Genomic DNA, 16,829 nt, shown 5'->3' with positions numbered 1-16,829 from the left:
GAATAAACTTCTCATCTGGCACAGTAGGTGGCAGCCATGCATCATTGTATTCCCGCGAGACTAGGAAGTCGTAGGGTTGTTGACAACCATAGCGCTTGACGTTCTCGAATAATAAATCAGAGAAGGATGCGATAGCAATGTCGCCAGCGCTATCTTTTATACACGAGTTTAGCGTAACGTATGTGTCATCTATATGATAACAGGATATAGGGACATAATATAATGTAAGTCTGTGTAAACACTTGTGTTTTGTATTTGTAGTTAACGATAGCTAGGCTAGTCAACATTATCTAGTTAACGTTAGCTCATGTCAAAATTGCTGATAAACAGCTCTTGGCCTGGCTGTGCTCATTCTAAGCTCGTTAGTTATCCAATATTTTCGGTTGCAGGCAAATTCAATTTTGACCTGCCCAAGTAATGTCACTAGCTGGTAGTTTCAGTTGATGTGGATTGTTGCTAGCTAGGCTAATCGAGCTAGCGCTAACTGAAGGTGTGAAAACCCTGAGGATAACCACTGCAGCAACTAGCAAGCTAGGTACCAAGGCTGGTCCCACACTATGTACTCTAGCCAAGTATTATATTATTCTATGCTATACATGTCATGTCTATCACCATGCGTTCCACACATGTTTGATAGCCGTGCCTAATTTTCTTGTCAACAGAGCAGAGCATTGCCTGTGCACTATGGCAGCCCAAACTCCTCCACAGAGCGCCCTGAGGGAGTTCTGTCCCCTATACTACTTGCTTAATGCAATACCTGCCAAGGTCCAGAAAGGCTTCCGCTCTGTAGTGGTCTACCTGACTGCTCTGGACACCAACAGCGATTACATTGCTGTGGGGAGCAGTATCGGAATGCTCTACCTGTACTGCAGGCGGGTCAGCCAGATGAAGAAATACAGCATAGAGGTGAGTATGCCACTGTTTTAGGCACTGCTTAGTTGATTTAATTATGTTGCATGCACCTTCACCCCAAAGCAAATTTGGTAACAAACATCCAAATATTAGCGATTTACAAAAATTGTAAAATGTAAGTAAATGTTTTTGCCCCAAGTAAGTAGGTATGTCATTCTAAACATGTTATATTTCCAGGGGAAATCCGAAGCTATCACAGCAGTGAAGTTGCTCAGTTGTTTTGATGACTTGGTGGCAGTGGGCACAGTGTTTGGTCGGGTTGCTGTCTTTCAACTGGTGTCTCAACTTCCAGGCAGGAACAAACAGGTATGCCAACAAACCAATCAATCAACTGAACTGTTGATATGACTAAAGATAGTGTTTTTGAGCTGGGTTTTTTTCTATTTTATTCTAGGCTTGGGTAATATACCGTATACCGAGGTGTTTAGAAATACCTACAGTATGATTTTAAAAAATCATACATAGTGGTGGCTAGATGGCAAGATCATGCTTATTGGGTAGAGCAAAGACAATCAATCTTCTTCTGGATCAAGATCCCTGCTGTTTATTTTTTATTTTTTTTGCGTGCAGCAAACTGAGTAGCCTTTTGTGATTGTTGTATAACTTTATGAGCTGGGTTGCAATTAGTTTATGTTCGCTTGCGTATTGTTAGCATTAAGCAAGCATCCGCTATGGGACTTCGCTAGTAATTTGCTAGCTGTATTTATTTATTTTTACATTTAGAAACTATAGTATGTTATGGTACAGGAACAGTATGACGGTATAAACATTCATATACCACCCAACCCTTTTTTATTCCCTTCTAAAATGAACATGTGCAAACAGTACAGATGTAAGTGCTGAGTAAATGTGTCCATTTGTGTAGAAAAACACTGAGGTCCCTCTATTTTCTGTAGCTAAGGCGATTTGATGTGGTTGGTTTGCACAAAAGCACAGTCACTGCCTTGGCCTGGAGTGCTAATGGAATGAAGCTCTTCTCTGGTGATGACAAAGGAAAGGTTGTGTACTCTACCGTGGACCTGGATCAGGTATAGCAGCTTTCATTCTTTCATTTTGGGTCAAGGTCTTTTTTGTGTGAATTTTCAGTAACACTTTAATTAAAGCCTACAGGTATTATGCAGTTATAATAAGCTTCTTTTTTTTACCCCTTTATACTCCCTTATATCCTCCAATAACAGTTATCTATATATCTATCAATCACACTGTGCTGTTTGTTTATTAACTCAATTCTCTCACATGTGTTGTACCTTTGTATCCTCAGGGTGTTTGTAAACCCCCTATCCTCAGGGTGTATGTAAACCCACTATCATCAGGGTCTATGTAACCCAGTATCCTCAGGGTCTATGTAACCCAGAATGCTCAGGGTGTATGTAACCCAGTATTGCGGTTGGAGCTTTGACGTGTGTTGTATGCTCATATCCTTAGGGTGTGTGTAACCCAGTGCTACTGTTTGAGGAGCTCTCAGCCATAGTCCAGCTGGAGTACAGTCAGAAGGTCCTGCTCATCTCCTCTTATCAGAGATCCCTGCTGTTCTACACCCAGGAACAGAACCTGCAGCAGCTGGGCACCAAGCCTAGGAAGAGGTAGCCACTTATTCATTAAAAGTACCACAACTTACACTGAGTATACAAAACATTAAGAACATCTGCTCTTTCCGTGGCATAGACTGACCAGGGGAATCCAGGTGAAAGCTATGATTCCTTATCGATGTCACTTCAATCAGTGTAGATGAAGGGGAGGAGACAGGTTAAAGGATTTTTAAGCCTTGAGACAATTGAGACGTGTATGTGTGCCATTCAGAGGGTGAATGGACAAGACAAGTGGCTTTGAACGGAATATAGTAGGTAGTAGGATAGTAGTAGGTGCCATGTGCACCAGTTTGTGCCAAGAACTGCAATGCTGCTGGGTTTTTCACGCTCAACAGTTCCCCATATGTATCACGAATGGTCCACCACCCAAAGGACATCCAGACAACTGGCCTCACATCCGCAGACCACGTGTAACCACGCCAGCCCAGGACCTCCACAATCGATTTCTTCTCAAACCAGCCACCCGGACAGCTGATGAAACTGGGTTTGCACAATCAAAGAATTTCTGCACAAATGTTCAGAAACCATCTCAGGGAAGATCATCTGCATGCTCATCGTCCTCATCAGGGTCTTGACCTGACTGCAGTTCGGTATCATAACTGACTTCAGTGGGCAAATGCTCACCTTCGAAGGCCACTGGCATGCTGGAGAGGCGTGCTCTTCACGGATGAATCCCGTTTTCAACTGTACCGGGCAGGTGGCAGACAGCGTGTATGGTGTCGTGTGGGCGAGCGGTTTTCTGATGTCAATGTTGTGAATGGAGTGCCACATGTTGGCTTTGGGGTTATGGTATAGGCAGGCATAAAGCTACGGACAACGAACTGAATTGCATTTTATTGATGGCGATTTGAATGCACAGTGATACCGTGATGAGATCCTGATGCCTATTGTCGTGCCATTCATCTTCCGCCATCACCTCATGTTTCAGCACTGCCCCATGTCGTAAGGATCTGTACACAATTCCTGGAAGCTGAAAATGTCCCAGTTCTTCCATGGCCTGCGTATTCACCAGACATGTCACCCATTGAGCATGCTTGCGATGCTCTGGATCGACGTACACGTTGGCGTGTTCAAGTTCCTCCAATATCCAGCAACTTCGCACCGCCATTGAAGAGAAGTGGGACAACATTCTACAGGCCACAATCAACAGCCTGATCAACTCTATGCAAAGGAGATATGTCACGCTGCATGCGGCAAGTGGTGGTCACTAGGGCTGTTACGGTGACCGTATTACCGCCACACCGGCGGTCACAAGTCATGACGACAGTCAAATTCCACGTAACCTATTAGTCACAGGAATTAGGCTTCTCAACTCTGATGCTGCTGATGGTCATTAGCAGCCTACCGAACTTGCTAACTTCCTTGTATTCAGCACTCTATTGTGCCTATAATCACTCACATTAAATGTAATGTAATGCTAATGTAATCGAAAATCTAATGCAACATTTATATAGACTATGCAATTGCGTGAGAAAATGGAGTGATGGCCTCTATTAAAAAGAGGAGGATCCCATCAGCTTTCTATAGGCTAGGCTAGGTCTAGTATATTTATTTCTTAACTTTATTTCTCAACTATTCATCACATTGCTTCTCTTTACCACAGGAGCATAGCCTACCTGGCTGGCGTGAAAATTAACCACAGGAAAAGCGTCCTCCATTCACTATTTAAGTGCATATATGACATATATTTTTTGAGACAGGTGCATGATAATGGTCCATTCTAAATCAAAACAAATTTCACACTTATATTATTTAGAATATATAAAGACTATATATATATATATATATAAAGAATATATAAAGACAAAATAGTCTGATGGGTGACAATATTAGCCTATCACTTGTGAATGATATAACTTGTGAATAATGCCCAGTTTGTGTGCAGTAAGGCAAGAAACAGAGCATGCCTTTTTTTTTTTTTGCAACTTTTTCAAGTCATAGTCACACACATCAAGTAGCCTAGCTCATAGGCCTATATGTTTGGATAAGGTTTGTATCACAACTGAATTGGCCAAATAACTACTTAAAATTAAGCACATTAATCCATTTTACAACAGGTGTAGAGCCTAACTTGCATACATACGCAGCGCGCGTAAGTTTCAAGATTTTCACCATAAAAATTATTTTTAAAAGCATTACATGCATAATCACACTTGCGGTCACTTTTGAGAATGTTTTTTTTCCTGCAAATTGATTGCATTTTGGAACATTTGCCCGTAAGCCTAGTGCCGTGTGCTCATTGCTGCACTTATAATGTGAAGAAATAGCCTAATAATTTATTAACATTTTTAGCTAAATGTTCTGATCTGCTGCGTCATAATTGTTTTTTTGATGATACTAGTCGTTGTATTAATTTGGGATCTATGACATCCCACTACTGTCCCAGACTATGTTTGGAATAATACGAATTGAGAAATCTGAGAAACCCATGTGAGTGAGAGGTGTTTCGGAGCACGCAGACGTGAGAAAGGAATTGTAATTATTATATTCAGCCCAAGGGCACAACGACCACTAGCCGCAACAGGCATGGATTTTTTTGGGGGTGCATTATGGCCACACAAAGGGGATGCCGCTGGGAAATTCTAGGCATTATCAAGTGCTTGTCAAATTGTGAATCAGACTGATGAAGTGTGTACAGCTTGCGCAAAAAAACGAAGCAGAGCTCATGCCTTTTCATGCAACTTTTAAAAAATCATCATTAGTCACCTCATGCAGCCTTAATGTATAAAAAATCCAAACATATAGCCCAACATTTATTTCACAACTAAAGTTACATAAGGAACTCTAAATGACGCATATAGGAGGACCTGTTTCTTTAACAGCTTAACACAGAGTAGCCGTATGTGAGCACTCCCTCAAATCGTTTGGAGAAAATATCCTTTCTATTTTATCCAGCTCTGTTCAATTGTATTCTTCATACTATAAAATAATGCCATGGAATACTAAGTAAATCTTTTTGCTAAATGAACTAGTGTTGCCCGTAGCTAAAAAGCACGACCAGATCAGGCGCTAACAAGGACAACGCAGAGTATGCTATTCTGTTCTTCTGAAATAGATGATCCAAAGGTCTGCATCAGTGTCTTGTAGGCTTTGCGTGGAAGCCAAGAGATGCTAAATGTGTTTGTTAATTAACGTTACGTTATTGTGAGACTGGCAATTATTTGCTTGACAATCACCAGCTGACAAAATGTCATGACCACCACAGCCTTAGTGGTCACACCAGATTCTGACTGGTTTTCTGATCCACGCCCCTACCTTTTTTTTCACAGTCAGTTAACTGACTGTGACCAACAGATGCATATCTCTATTCCCAGTCATGTGAAATCCATAGATTAGGACCTAATTTATTTATTTCAATCGACTGATTTCCTTACATGAACTGTAAAAGAAGTTAAAAAAAAATAATGAAAATCTAGCATGTTGAGTTTAATATTTTTGTTCAGTGTAATATATTTATCTTGCATTGTTGATTTTCCTCAAAGCAATGGGAAGTTTGGTGCGTGCTTCCAGCCAGGCCTGTGTAAGCAGAGTGACCTGCTTGTCTATGCAGCGAGGCCTGGCCTCCGGCTGTGGCGGACGGATGTAAGTGGGCTTGTGGTGGACACACTGGTCCTCAAGCGTCTGTTCAACCAGGAGGTGCCACAGTTTGAGCTGTTTGCCAGGCCGGGCCCCACGGGGGGTTGTCGGCCCCATGAGAGGCAGCTGGGTGTGGTGAGCTGCTTCCTCAGAGAGGGCTGGGTCCTCAGCTGGAACGAGTATAGTGTCTACGTGTTGGACTGCCTCAACCAGGTAAAGATGTCCTCAGGCAGGAATGGATACTTTTTTGTTGTTGAAATATTTTTGTATATATTTTTTTCATAACAAAAGGGTAGACAAGCAGGAACATTTACATCATTCACTTAATACAAATTAATGGATACTTTAAATTGATATCTGGATTAATAGATACATTAATACATGGATTTTAGCTGTCTTATGTATTTCCTCAACCAGGTAATCACTTTTGAATCACTTTTGTCACAAATCATATTTTGATAGAGAAAAAAGTAGTCAGGTAGGTGAATTTAGCCTGTGAGAGTCTTTAAACCGGTGTCCTGTCAGGGTGTCATGTTAGGTCTATCTCTGTATAAAAAAAAAAATGCTGCCTTTCTAGGTGATCATCGGTGCACTGGAGAGCTGTGGGGACATCGTCTCTGTATCAAGCACTGAAAATGAAATCTTCATCCTGAAAGGAGATCGGGACATTGTTCGCATCTCAAATGCTCCTGAGGACTTGGCTTCCAACAGTACGATGTCATACATAGTACATCGTCATGTCATAATATATCAGAAGCACTTTGTTAATTTCAAACCAACCATAGAGAGTTGAGGGAGAATCATGATCTCCAGCTAACACTTTCTTTACTCCTAGACTTTAATATTGAATTCTTGTGTATCTCTATAGTCATTCCCACATTTTTAACAATCTTCTGCTCTTAACTTTCTCCTGCCCAGTTTCTGAGTTGTCCTTCCGTCTGACCTCTCCCCTGACCACTCCTACCATCCTGCTCCCTCCAACCGGCTCCGTGGAGACAGTCCAGACTATCAGGACAATGGCCATCAACACAAAGCAGGGGGAGCGGGAGAGGCTGGTGGATGAGGAGGTGCTGGAGCAGGACCAGCTGAGTAACAGCCCCGAGGCGGGGAAGGCCGGAGCCCTGATGGAGAGGGCTGAGGTGGGGGAGCGACTGGACCACCAGAGAGGGGGCATTGTAGGGGGCACCAGTGATTTTCATAGCCTCAGCAGTTCCATCACGTCCTGCGACAGCGTTCAGGGCATGATGCTCTCCACCAGCACCATGGAGCAGTCAGAGCTCTCCTCCAGCCAATACAGTGCCATCAACCAGGAGGACTTTCAGCATGAGCTGGTGGTCCAGGCCATCAAAGTCAAGAAGAAGGCCAAGAGGAGGAGGCAAGGCGAGTGGCAGTTGTAGTGTTTTAAGATCAAGTGTGTTATGCTGTGGTTGATCAAAAAATGTAAAATAATTGCTGCGAATTGCTTTTTTAACAGATTAAAAAACTAACAGCTTGTCTTATAATTACCTTTCTCTTACGATTCAAGCCACTAATGTTGAAACTTCTTGCTGCTATGTTCTCCCGCTCTCTCTTTTTCTCTCTACAGAAAGTGGAAACCGCATCAGTGAGCAGCACAACAGCTGGTCCGAGAGCATTTACAGTCAGGATGGAGGAGGGTGCAGTGACGGGGGGACCAGCACCTCTATCAGTGAGCCCCCCTCAGCTTCCGACCACACAAGTTTCCCGTGCAGCAGTCTGGACCTACAGAGCAGGAGCAGCGGATCCCCCGACCAGGAGGGCTCCATCAGTGGGGGCTCTCCAGAACTCACTGCCTCTGGAGCTCAGAGCCAGGGTGGTCACCAGAGAGAGGACCCTCTGACTCAGACTCAACCCCCTGGGACTCAGCCTCCCTCCTGCCCCATGTCCCTGCCCTCCCAGTACATGGAGTGCCAGTCCTACCCAAAGAATGGCAACAGTCCCTCCATCACTAACAAAGAGGGGGAGGCTCCCACCCGACACGTAGACCTATTACTGGAGTGCACCTTTGCCTACATGCAGACCTCGAAGGAGCAGGACCCCATGGAGGAGCAGGAGGATGATCTCCTGAGCCCCCTCATTGGGCTGGATGACTTGGACCAGGATGACCCCCACCACCAGCACTGTCTGCTGGATCTGGAGCCTCCTAGCTGTATTGATCAGATGTGTTATTCCCTGGAGACTGAGCAGTGTCCCTCTAGTGACGAGGAGGACATTTACGCTGTCCACGGAGTTCCGTACTCAGCCTCCAGCGCCAGCCTGGGAGACAGACTCAATGCCCTCAACCTCCAGGGGTCCAACATCGGGCAGCAGCACCAAGACAAGACAGTAATAGTTATACTAGTGGTCACAGTTATATCACACACAACATGTGACGTTGCATATTGCACATTCCATTTCAATAGGATACCATGTGGTTAGCAATGTTGCATCAAAATGAAAAGCAACGGATCATTTGATTGTTATTAGTCATTTTATGGCACATTTATAACACACAAACCATTACTGTAGGATGCTGTGTCTGGTTTGAACCTTCTCTCCTCTCCTGTAGTTGGCAGAGAGCTGGATGGGCTACACAGGGCCAGGCTGTGGCATCCTCAACCTGGTTGTGACAGACCAATACATCTGGTGTCTGGACTTTAAAGGAGGCCTGTACTGCAGTGCCCTCCCAGACAAGGGCCTGAGCTGGCAGAAGTTTGAGGACAATGTGCAGCAGGTGGCACTGTCACCTTCAGGTGATGAGGATGTCTGTAATATGGTCATTTAGCAGAAGCTTTTATTTTTTAATTTTTTAAATTTTATTTCACCTTTATTTAACCAGGTAGGCTAGTTGAGAACAAGTTCTCATTTGCAACTGCGACCTGGCCAAGATAAAGCATAGCAGTGTGAACAGACAACACAGAGTTACACATGGAGTAAACAATTAACAAGTCAATAACACAGTAGAAAAAAAAAAGAAAAAAAAGGGGAGTCTATATACATTGTGTGCAAAAGGCATGAGGAGGTAGGCGAATAATTACAATTTTGCAGATTAATAACACTGGAGTGATAAATGATCAGATGGTCATGTACAGGTAGAGATATTGGTGTGCAAAAGAGCAGAAAAGTAAATAAATAAAAACAGTATGGGGATGAGGTAGGTAAAAATGGGTGGGCTATTTACCGATAGACTATGTACAGCTGCAGCGATCGGTTAACTGCTCAGATAGCAGATGTTTGAAGTTGGTGAGGGAGATAAAAGTCTCCAACTTCAGCGATTTTAGCATTTCGTTCCAGTCACAGGCAGCAGAGAACTGGAACGAAAGGCGGCCAAATGAGGTGTTGGCTTTACGGATAATCAGTGAGATACACCTGCTGGAGCGCGTGCTACGGGTGGGTGTTGCCATCGTGAACAGTAAACTGAGATAAGGCGGAGCTTTACCTAGCATGGACTTGTAGATGACCTGGAGCCAGTGGGTCTGGCGACGAATATGTAGCGAGGGCCAGCCGACTAGAGCATACAAGTCGCAGTGATGGGTGGTATAAGGTGCTTTAGTGACAAAACGGATGGCACTGCGATAAACTGCATCCAGTTTGCTGAGTAGAGTGTTGGAAGCAATTTTGTAGATGACATCGCCGAAGTCGAGGATCGGTAGGATAGTCAGTTTTACTAGGGTAAGTTTGGCGGCGTGAGTGAAGGAGGCTTTGTTGCGGAATAGAAAGCCGACTCTTGATTTGATTTTCGATTGGAGATGTTTGATATGAGTCTGGAAGGAGAGTTTACAGTCTAGCCAGACACCTAGGTACTTATAGATGTCCACATATTCAAGGTCGGAACCATCCAGGGTGGTGATGCTGGTCAGGCGTGCGGGTGCAGGCAGCGAACGGTTGAAAAGCATGCATTTGGTTTTACTAGCGTTTAAGAGCAGTTGGAGGCCACGGAAGGAGTGTTGTATGGCATTGAAGCTCGTTTGGAGGTTAGATAGCACAGTGTCCAAGGATTATTATGCTTTTATTTCTAAATCTGCAGTATGTAACCTTTTAGGCGACATGAACAAATTCACATAGAAATGTGAGTTTTTGATATGTCATTATCATTAAAAGCAAGTCTAAGAAGTTGTAGATCTGTTCTATATGCACTATTTCTTATGCTTCCCGTTCTTAAGTTGAATTTTTGCGACTTTGACTATCGGTTTTGAACACCAGCTGAAAATACAATATTTTGGGGTATTGAAAAGATGTTCCACTGCGGTTTAGATGGTACAATGATTATCTACACTATTTTTGCCTGTTTTATCATATAAACTGACATTAAGGGAACTAATTAGAATTTAAGCAACCAGGAAATGGCGGGCCATTTCTGCATATTGTCCCTTTAAGCTTTTATTGACCATTTATTCAGTGACTGGGTCTGTTAGGGTCTATCATGTGTATATATTGTGGAAGAGTTGAAAGGCACTGTAGTTGAGGAAGACGGACTGCACCAGCAACCACTATCATCGAGATAGATCTTTACTTCTCGGAGTTGGTTAGTTTGATTACCAAAATGACATCTTTGGATGTACACTACCGTTCAAAAGTTTGGGGTCACTTTGAAATGTCCTTATTTTTCATTTGTGGGTTTGATTACAGGCTCAAAATGGCCAGAAACAAAGAACTTTCTTCTGAAACTCATCAGTCTAATCTTATTCTGAGAAATGAAGGCTATTACATTTGAGAAGTTGCCAAGAAACTAAAGATCTCATACAACGCTATGTACTACTCCCTTCACAGGACAGTTAAACTGTCTCTAACCACAATAGAAAGAGGAGTGGGAGGCCTCGGTGTACAACTGAGCAAGAGGACAAGTACATTAGAGTGTCTAGTTTGAGAAACGGACGCCTCACAAGCCGTGAACTGGCAGCTTCATTAAATAGTACCCGCAAACACCAGCCTCAACATCAACAGTAAAGAGGCAACTCCGGGATGCTGGCCTTCTATGCAGAGTTCCTCTGTCCAGTGTCTGTTCTTTTGCCCATCTTCATCTTTTATTTTTATTGGCCAGTCTGAGATATGGATTTTTCTTTGCAACTCACTGTTGACGTTGAGACTGGTGATTTGCGGGTTTAATAAGCTGCCAGTTGAGGACTTGTGAGTCGTCTGTTTCTCAAACTAGACACACTAATGTACTTGTCCTCTTGCTCAGTTGTGCCCCGGGGCCTGACACTCCTCTTTCTATTCTGGTTAGAAACAGTTTAACTGTCCTGTGAAGGGAGTAGTACATAGCGTTGTACGAGATCTTTAGTTTCTTTGCAACTTCTCAAATGTAATAGCCTTCATTTCTCAGAACAAGGTTAGACTGATGAGTTTCAGAAGAAAGTTCTTTGTTTCTGGCCAATTTGAGCCTGTAATCAAACCCACAAATGACATAAACAATGTCTACACTGTATTTCTGATCATTTTGATGTTATTTCAATGGACAACATTTTTTTGCTTTTCTTTAAAAAACAAGGACATTTCTAAGTGACCCCAAACATTTGAACGGTAGTGTACATATTAGTAGATGCATTAAAGTTTCATTTTATTTTAGGGTCCCTGCTATGGAAGGTGGAACAGAAGACCATGACAGCGTATGCATGTGGTAAAGTCACCATCAAAGGAAAGAGGCACTGGTACAAGGCCCTGGAGGATTCTGCCTTTGTGGCGCTTGGTGAAGACACAGCATGGATCATCCGAACCAGCGGGGACCTCTACATGCAGACAGGTAAGCTACTGGTGACTATTCAGTACTGTATGTCACTTTTACTATTAATGGAGTATAGATGAACAGACCTGATTAGATCAAACACATTTAGACAAATTCATGTTAAAAAAATATATGTTTCTTCAAGATTTTGATGGCACATTATTTGAATGCTTCTTTAATGTAAGTATTGTTAATGTACTTTTTGCACAACTTGATTCACTCTTTTAAACAAGACATTGTGATTTTAGCCCCAGGTGGCCTCAGAGTATTAAGAATAGTATATCACAATCCTGTTTATTGGCAAAGTCTGAACTCTCAATTCAGCAAATCAGTTCCTGAGATTAACCATTCTCCATTAGATGGTGCTGTTCAGGCCCATAGTAAATAGTATCATCAGTCACTGGCTAAATCTTCTGAGGTAATCATAATTCTGTACGGATGGCATATTAAGGATCAAAATAATGAAGCCTAGTAAATCCAAAACATGCTTTTAGAAAGTAATATTTAACCTTTGGTGTTGTGATGGATTGTTAACACACTCGCTGGCCCTGCCCTGCTGGTCATGACAAGTATTATATTATTATACTATGGGTGGGTTTAATCCTGTTTGCTGATTGATTAAAACCACATTCCAGCCGATGTCTATTCCACTAGTTACCACCGGCTAAAGCTATGATGTTGAAATGCCGATTTACTCTGTTTCATCTCACTGCGCAATCCACCGTCTCAACAGCCCAGCCAGGCAATTTATAAACTTGATCTCCTCTGTAAAAAGCATCTTGACATTATCTCCCACTTCTTTTAGACAAGCGTTTGATTTTCAGCAGGGGAGATTTGTATAAACCTTGTCTGTCTCTCTGACATTTACAACAATGTTTTTCTATACTGAAATCCAATCTCCAGCTGTCCCATAATTTTGAACGTGTCCGACGGGAGTAGGGAAGAGACAGACAGGCAGGCAGCTTTTGTCAGCCAGTCGAAATCATGAATCAGCTGGCATCATTTTTATGGATATATGCAAAGAAATTTCAGTAGAAAACAGGTCAAATGAAACTAAATGCAGCTAGTTTGCTGTCTTTCCAGCTTCAGATTGAAGTGATTGTGTTAGCTGTGTTGTTGGCTAGCTCCCCAGAACAACAGTGTCCTGATGAGAAAGCACATTTTCTGTATCAGGCAAAATTGTGCATCATTAGAGCAAATCAAATGTATTTATATAGCCCTTCGTACATCAGCTGATATCTCAAAGTGCTGTACAGAAACCCAGCCTAAAATCCCAAACAGCAAGCAATGCAGGTGTAGAAGCACGGTGGCTAGGAAAAACTCCCTAGAAAGGCCAAAAGCTAGGAAGAAACCTCGAGAGGAACCAGGCTATGTGGGGTGGCCAGTCCTCTTCTGGCTGTGCCGGGTGGAGATTATAACAGAACATGGCCAAGATGTTCAAATGTTCATAAATGACCAGCATGGTCCAATAATAATAAGGCAGAACAGTTGAAACTGGAGCAGCACCACGGCCAGGTGGACTGGGGACAGCAAGGAGTCATCATGTCAGGTAGTCCTGAGGCATGGTCCTAGGGCTCAGGTCCTCTGAGAGAGAAAGAAAGAGAGAAAGAGAGAATTAGAGAGAGCACACTTAAATTCACACAGAACACTGAATAGGACAGGAGAAGTACTCCAGATATAACAAACTGACCCTAGCCCCCCGACACATAAACTACTGCAGCATAAATACTGGAGGCTGAGACAGGAGGGGTCAGGAGACACTGTGGCCCCATCCGAGGACACCTGCGGACAGGGCCAAACAGGAAGGATATAATAAGATACTTTGCTGCATTAGGAGATACTTTGCTGTTATTCTGTCTGCACTGTTTGACGTGACTGTAACTTAGCCGTAGTTGTCTAGCTAGCAAGCAAGGGATAAGAACATTGCCAGTCATTATGGCAATTGAACATTTAGATCGAACCACTGGGTTGCTCGTGTCCATAGATACAGAACAAAAAGACTGAACGACTGGGTCGCGTCTCTGGCAACAGAACCAATGGAACGAACGACCAGCCGGCTTGGGTAGCAACTTTAGATTTGTGTCGGGACTATGTCTCGTGGAAGAAGGAAATGGTATGAATAAATTAATCAAAATAACGTTTCTAATGAACGTTTGTCAATCATTATTTTTACAATTGAAGTAGGAAGTTTACATACACCTTAGCCAAATACATTTAAACTCAGTTTTTCACAATTCCTGACATTTAATCCCAGTAAAAAATCCCTGTCTTAGGTCAGTTAATATCACTACTTTATTTCAAGAATGTGAATGTCAGAATAATAGTAGAGAATTATTTATTTCAGCTTTTATTTCTTTCATCACATTCCCAGTGGATCAGAAGTTCACATACACTCAATTAGTATTTGGTAGCATTGCCTTTAAATTGCTTAACTTGGGTCAAACATTTCGGGTAGCCTTCCACAAGCTTCCCACAATAAGTTGTGTGAATTTTGGCCCATTCCTCCTGATAGAGCTGGTGTAACTGAGTCAGGTTTGGAGGCCTCCTTGCTCGCACATGCTTTTTCAGTTCTGCCCACACATTTTCTATAGGATTGAGGTCAGGGCTTTGTGATGGCCACTCCAATACCTTGACTTTGTTGTCCTTAAGCCATTTTGCCATAACTTTGAAAGTATGCTTGGGGTCATTGTCCATTTGGAAGACCCATTTGCGACCAAGATTTAACTTCCTGACTGATGTCTTGAGATGTTGCTTCAATATATCCACATGATTTTCGTTCCTCATGATGCCATCTATTTTGTGAAGTGCACCAGTCCCTGCTGCAGCAAAGCAGCCCCACAACATGATGCTGCCAACCCCGTGCTTCACGGTTGGGATGGTGTTCTTTGGCTTGCAAGCATCCCCCTTTTTCCTCTAACATAACGATGGTCATTATGGCCCGAACAGTTCTATTTTTTTTTTAATCAGCCCAGAGGACATTTCTCCAAAAAGTACGATCTTTGTCCCTATGTGCAGTTGCAAACCGTAGTCTGTATTTTTTTTATGCCGGTTTTGGCTTCTTCCTTGCTGAGCGGCCTTTCAGGTTTTGTCGATATAGGACTCGTTTTACTGTGGATATCGATACTTTTGTACCTGTTTCCTCCAGCATCTTCACATGGTCCTTTGCTGCTGTTCTGGGATTAATTTACACTTTTCGCACCAAAGTACATTCATCTCTAGGAGACAGAACGTGTCTTCTTCCTGAGCAGTATAACTGCTGCGTGGTCCCATGGTGTTTATACTTGTGTGCTATTGTTTGTACAGATGAATGTGGTACCTTCAGGCTTTTGGAAATTGCTCCCAAGGATGAACCAGACTTGTGGAGGTCTACAATTTTTTTTTCTGAGGTCTTGGCTGATTGATTTTCCCATGATGTCAAGCAAAGAGGCACTGAGTTTGAAGGTAGGCCTTGAAATACATCCACAGGTACACCTCCAATTGACTCAAATTATGTCAATTATCCTATCCGAAGCTTCTAAAGCCATGACATATTTTCTGGAATTTTCCAAGCTGTTTAATGGCACAGTCAACTTAGGGTATGTAAACTTCTGACCCACTGGAATTGTGATACAGTGAATTATAAGTGAAATAATCTGTCTGTAAACAATTGTTGGAAAAATGACTTGTCATGCACAAAGTAGATGTCCTAACCGACTTGCCAAAAATATAGTTTGTTAACAAGACATTTGTGTAGTGGTTGAAAAACGAGTTTTAATGACTCCAACCGAAGTGTATGTAAACCTCCGACTTCAACTGTATATATTGGTAAACTGTGAAAGTGATAATGCCCTCAAAACCGGTGTTTGGAGGATATACAGTTCATTCCGAAATTATTCTGACGCCTTGAATTTTTCCATATTTTGTTATGTTACTGCCTTATTCTAAATGGATTCGTTTTTTTCGCTTGTCAATCTACACAAGATACCACCCTGGACAAAGCAAAGCAGGTTTTTAGCCTTTTTTTAAATGTATTAAAAATACAAAAACATATCACATTTACATAAGTATTCAGACTCTTTACTTAGTACTTTGTTGAAGCACCTTTGGCAACGATTACATCCTCAAGTGTTCTTGTGTATGATGCTACAATCTTGGCACACCTGTATTTGAGGAGTTTCTCCCATTCTTCTCTGCAGATCCACTCAAGCTCTGTTAGGTTGTATGGGGAGCATCGCTGCACAGGTATTTTCAGGTCTCTCCAGAAATCTTTGATCGGGTTCAAGTCCGGGCTCTGGCTGGGCCACTCAAGGACATTCAGAGACCTGTCCCGAAGCTACTCCTACGTTGTCTTGGCTGTTTTCTTAGGGTCGTTGTCCTGTTGGAAGGTGAACATTCACTCCAGTCTGAGGTCCTGAGCACTCTGGTGCAGGTTTTCATCAATAATCTCTCTGTACTTTTCTCCTTTCATCTTTGCCTTGATCCTGACTAGTCTCCCAATCCCAGCCGCTGAAATACATCCCCACAGCACGATTCTGCCACTACGATGCATAAGACTAGGGATGGTGCAAGTTTTCTTCCAGAAGTGATGCTTTGCATTCAGGGTATTCATCAGACCAGAGAATCTTGTTGTCATGGTCTGATAGTCTCCAAGCGGACTGTCATATGCCTTTTACTGAAGAGTGGTTTCCGTCTGGCCACTCACTCTACCATAAATGCCTGATTGGTGGAGTCCTGCGGAGATGGTTGTCCTTCTGGAAGGTTTTCCCATCTCCACAGAGGAACTCTGGAGCTCTTGTCAGAGTGACCATCAGGTTCTTGGTCACCTCCTTGACCAAGGCCCTTCTTCCCCGATTGCTCAGTTTAGCCAGGCGACCAGCTCTAGGAAGAGTCTTGGTGGTTCCAAATTTCTTCCGTTTAATGATGATGGCCATTGTGTTCTTGGGGACCTTCAATGCTGCAGACAGTTTTTGGTACCCTTCCCCAGATCTGTGCTTCGACACAATCCTGTCTCGGAGCTCTACGGACAATTCCTTCAACCTCACGGCTTGGTTTTT

At 42.8% G+C, this 16,829-nt stretch overlaps 1 protein-coding gene across 1 annotated transcript in view; it reads left to right on the top strand.

Annotated features, from left to right (window-relative positions):
• The first annotated feature begins 58 nt into the window (after positions 1-58).
• Positions 59-16,829, top strand: part of LOC112256824 (tectonin beta-propeller repeat-containing protein 2) — a 36,977-nt gene continuing 20,206 nt past the window's right edge. Inside the window, exons 1-11 of the mRNA XM_024430354.2 lie at positions 59-224; positions 663-906; positions 1,090-1,218; positions 1,809-1,940; positions 2,338-2,495; positions 5,984-6,290; positions 6,655-6,787; positions 6,996-7,457; positions 7,663-8,420; positions 8,644-8,827; positions 11,641-11,814. Of these exons, the coding sequence (XP_024286122.1) occupies positions 685-906; positions 1,090-1,218; positions 1,809-1,940; positions 2,338-2,495; positions 5,984-6,290; positions 6,655-6,787; positions 6,996-7,457; positions 7,663-8,420; positions 8,644-8,827; positions 11,641-11,814 (2,659 nt within the window). The 5' untranslated portion in view covers positions 59-224; positions 663-684. The remainder of the gene's footprint in view (positions 225-662; positions 907-1,089; positions 1,219-1,808; positions 1,941-2,337; positions 2,496-5,983; positions 6,291-6,654; positions 6,788-6,995; positions 7,458-7,662; positions 8,421-8,643; positions 8,828-11,640; positions 11,815-16,829) is intronic.

Source organism: Oncorhynchus tshawytscha, linkage group LG08 (genome assembly GCF_018296145.1).
Source record: "Oncorhynchus tshawytscha isolate Ot180627B linkage group LG08, Otsh_v2.0, whole genome shotgun sequence".
In the NCBI taxonomy this organism is placed as follows: Eukaryota; Metazoa; Chordata; class Actinopteri; order Salmoniformes; family Salmonidae; genus Oncorhynchus; species Oncorhynchus tshawytscha.
Note: the sequence above shows the minus strand (reverse complement) of the source record. Positions and strands in the feature narration are given on the sequence as shown.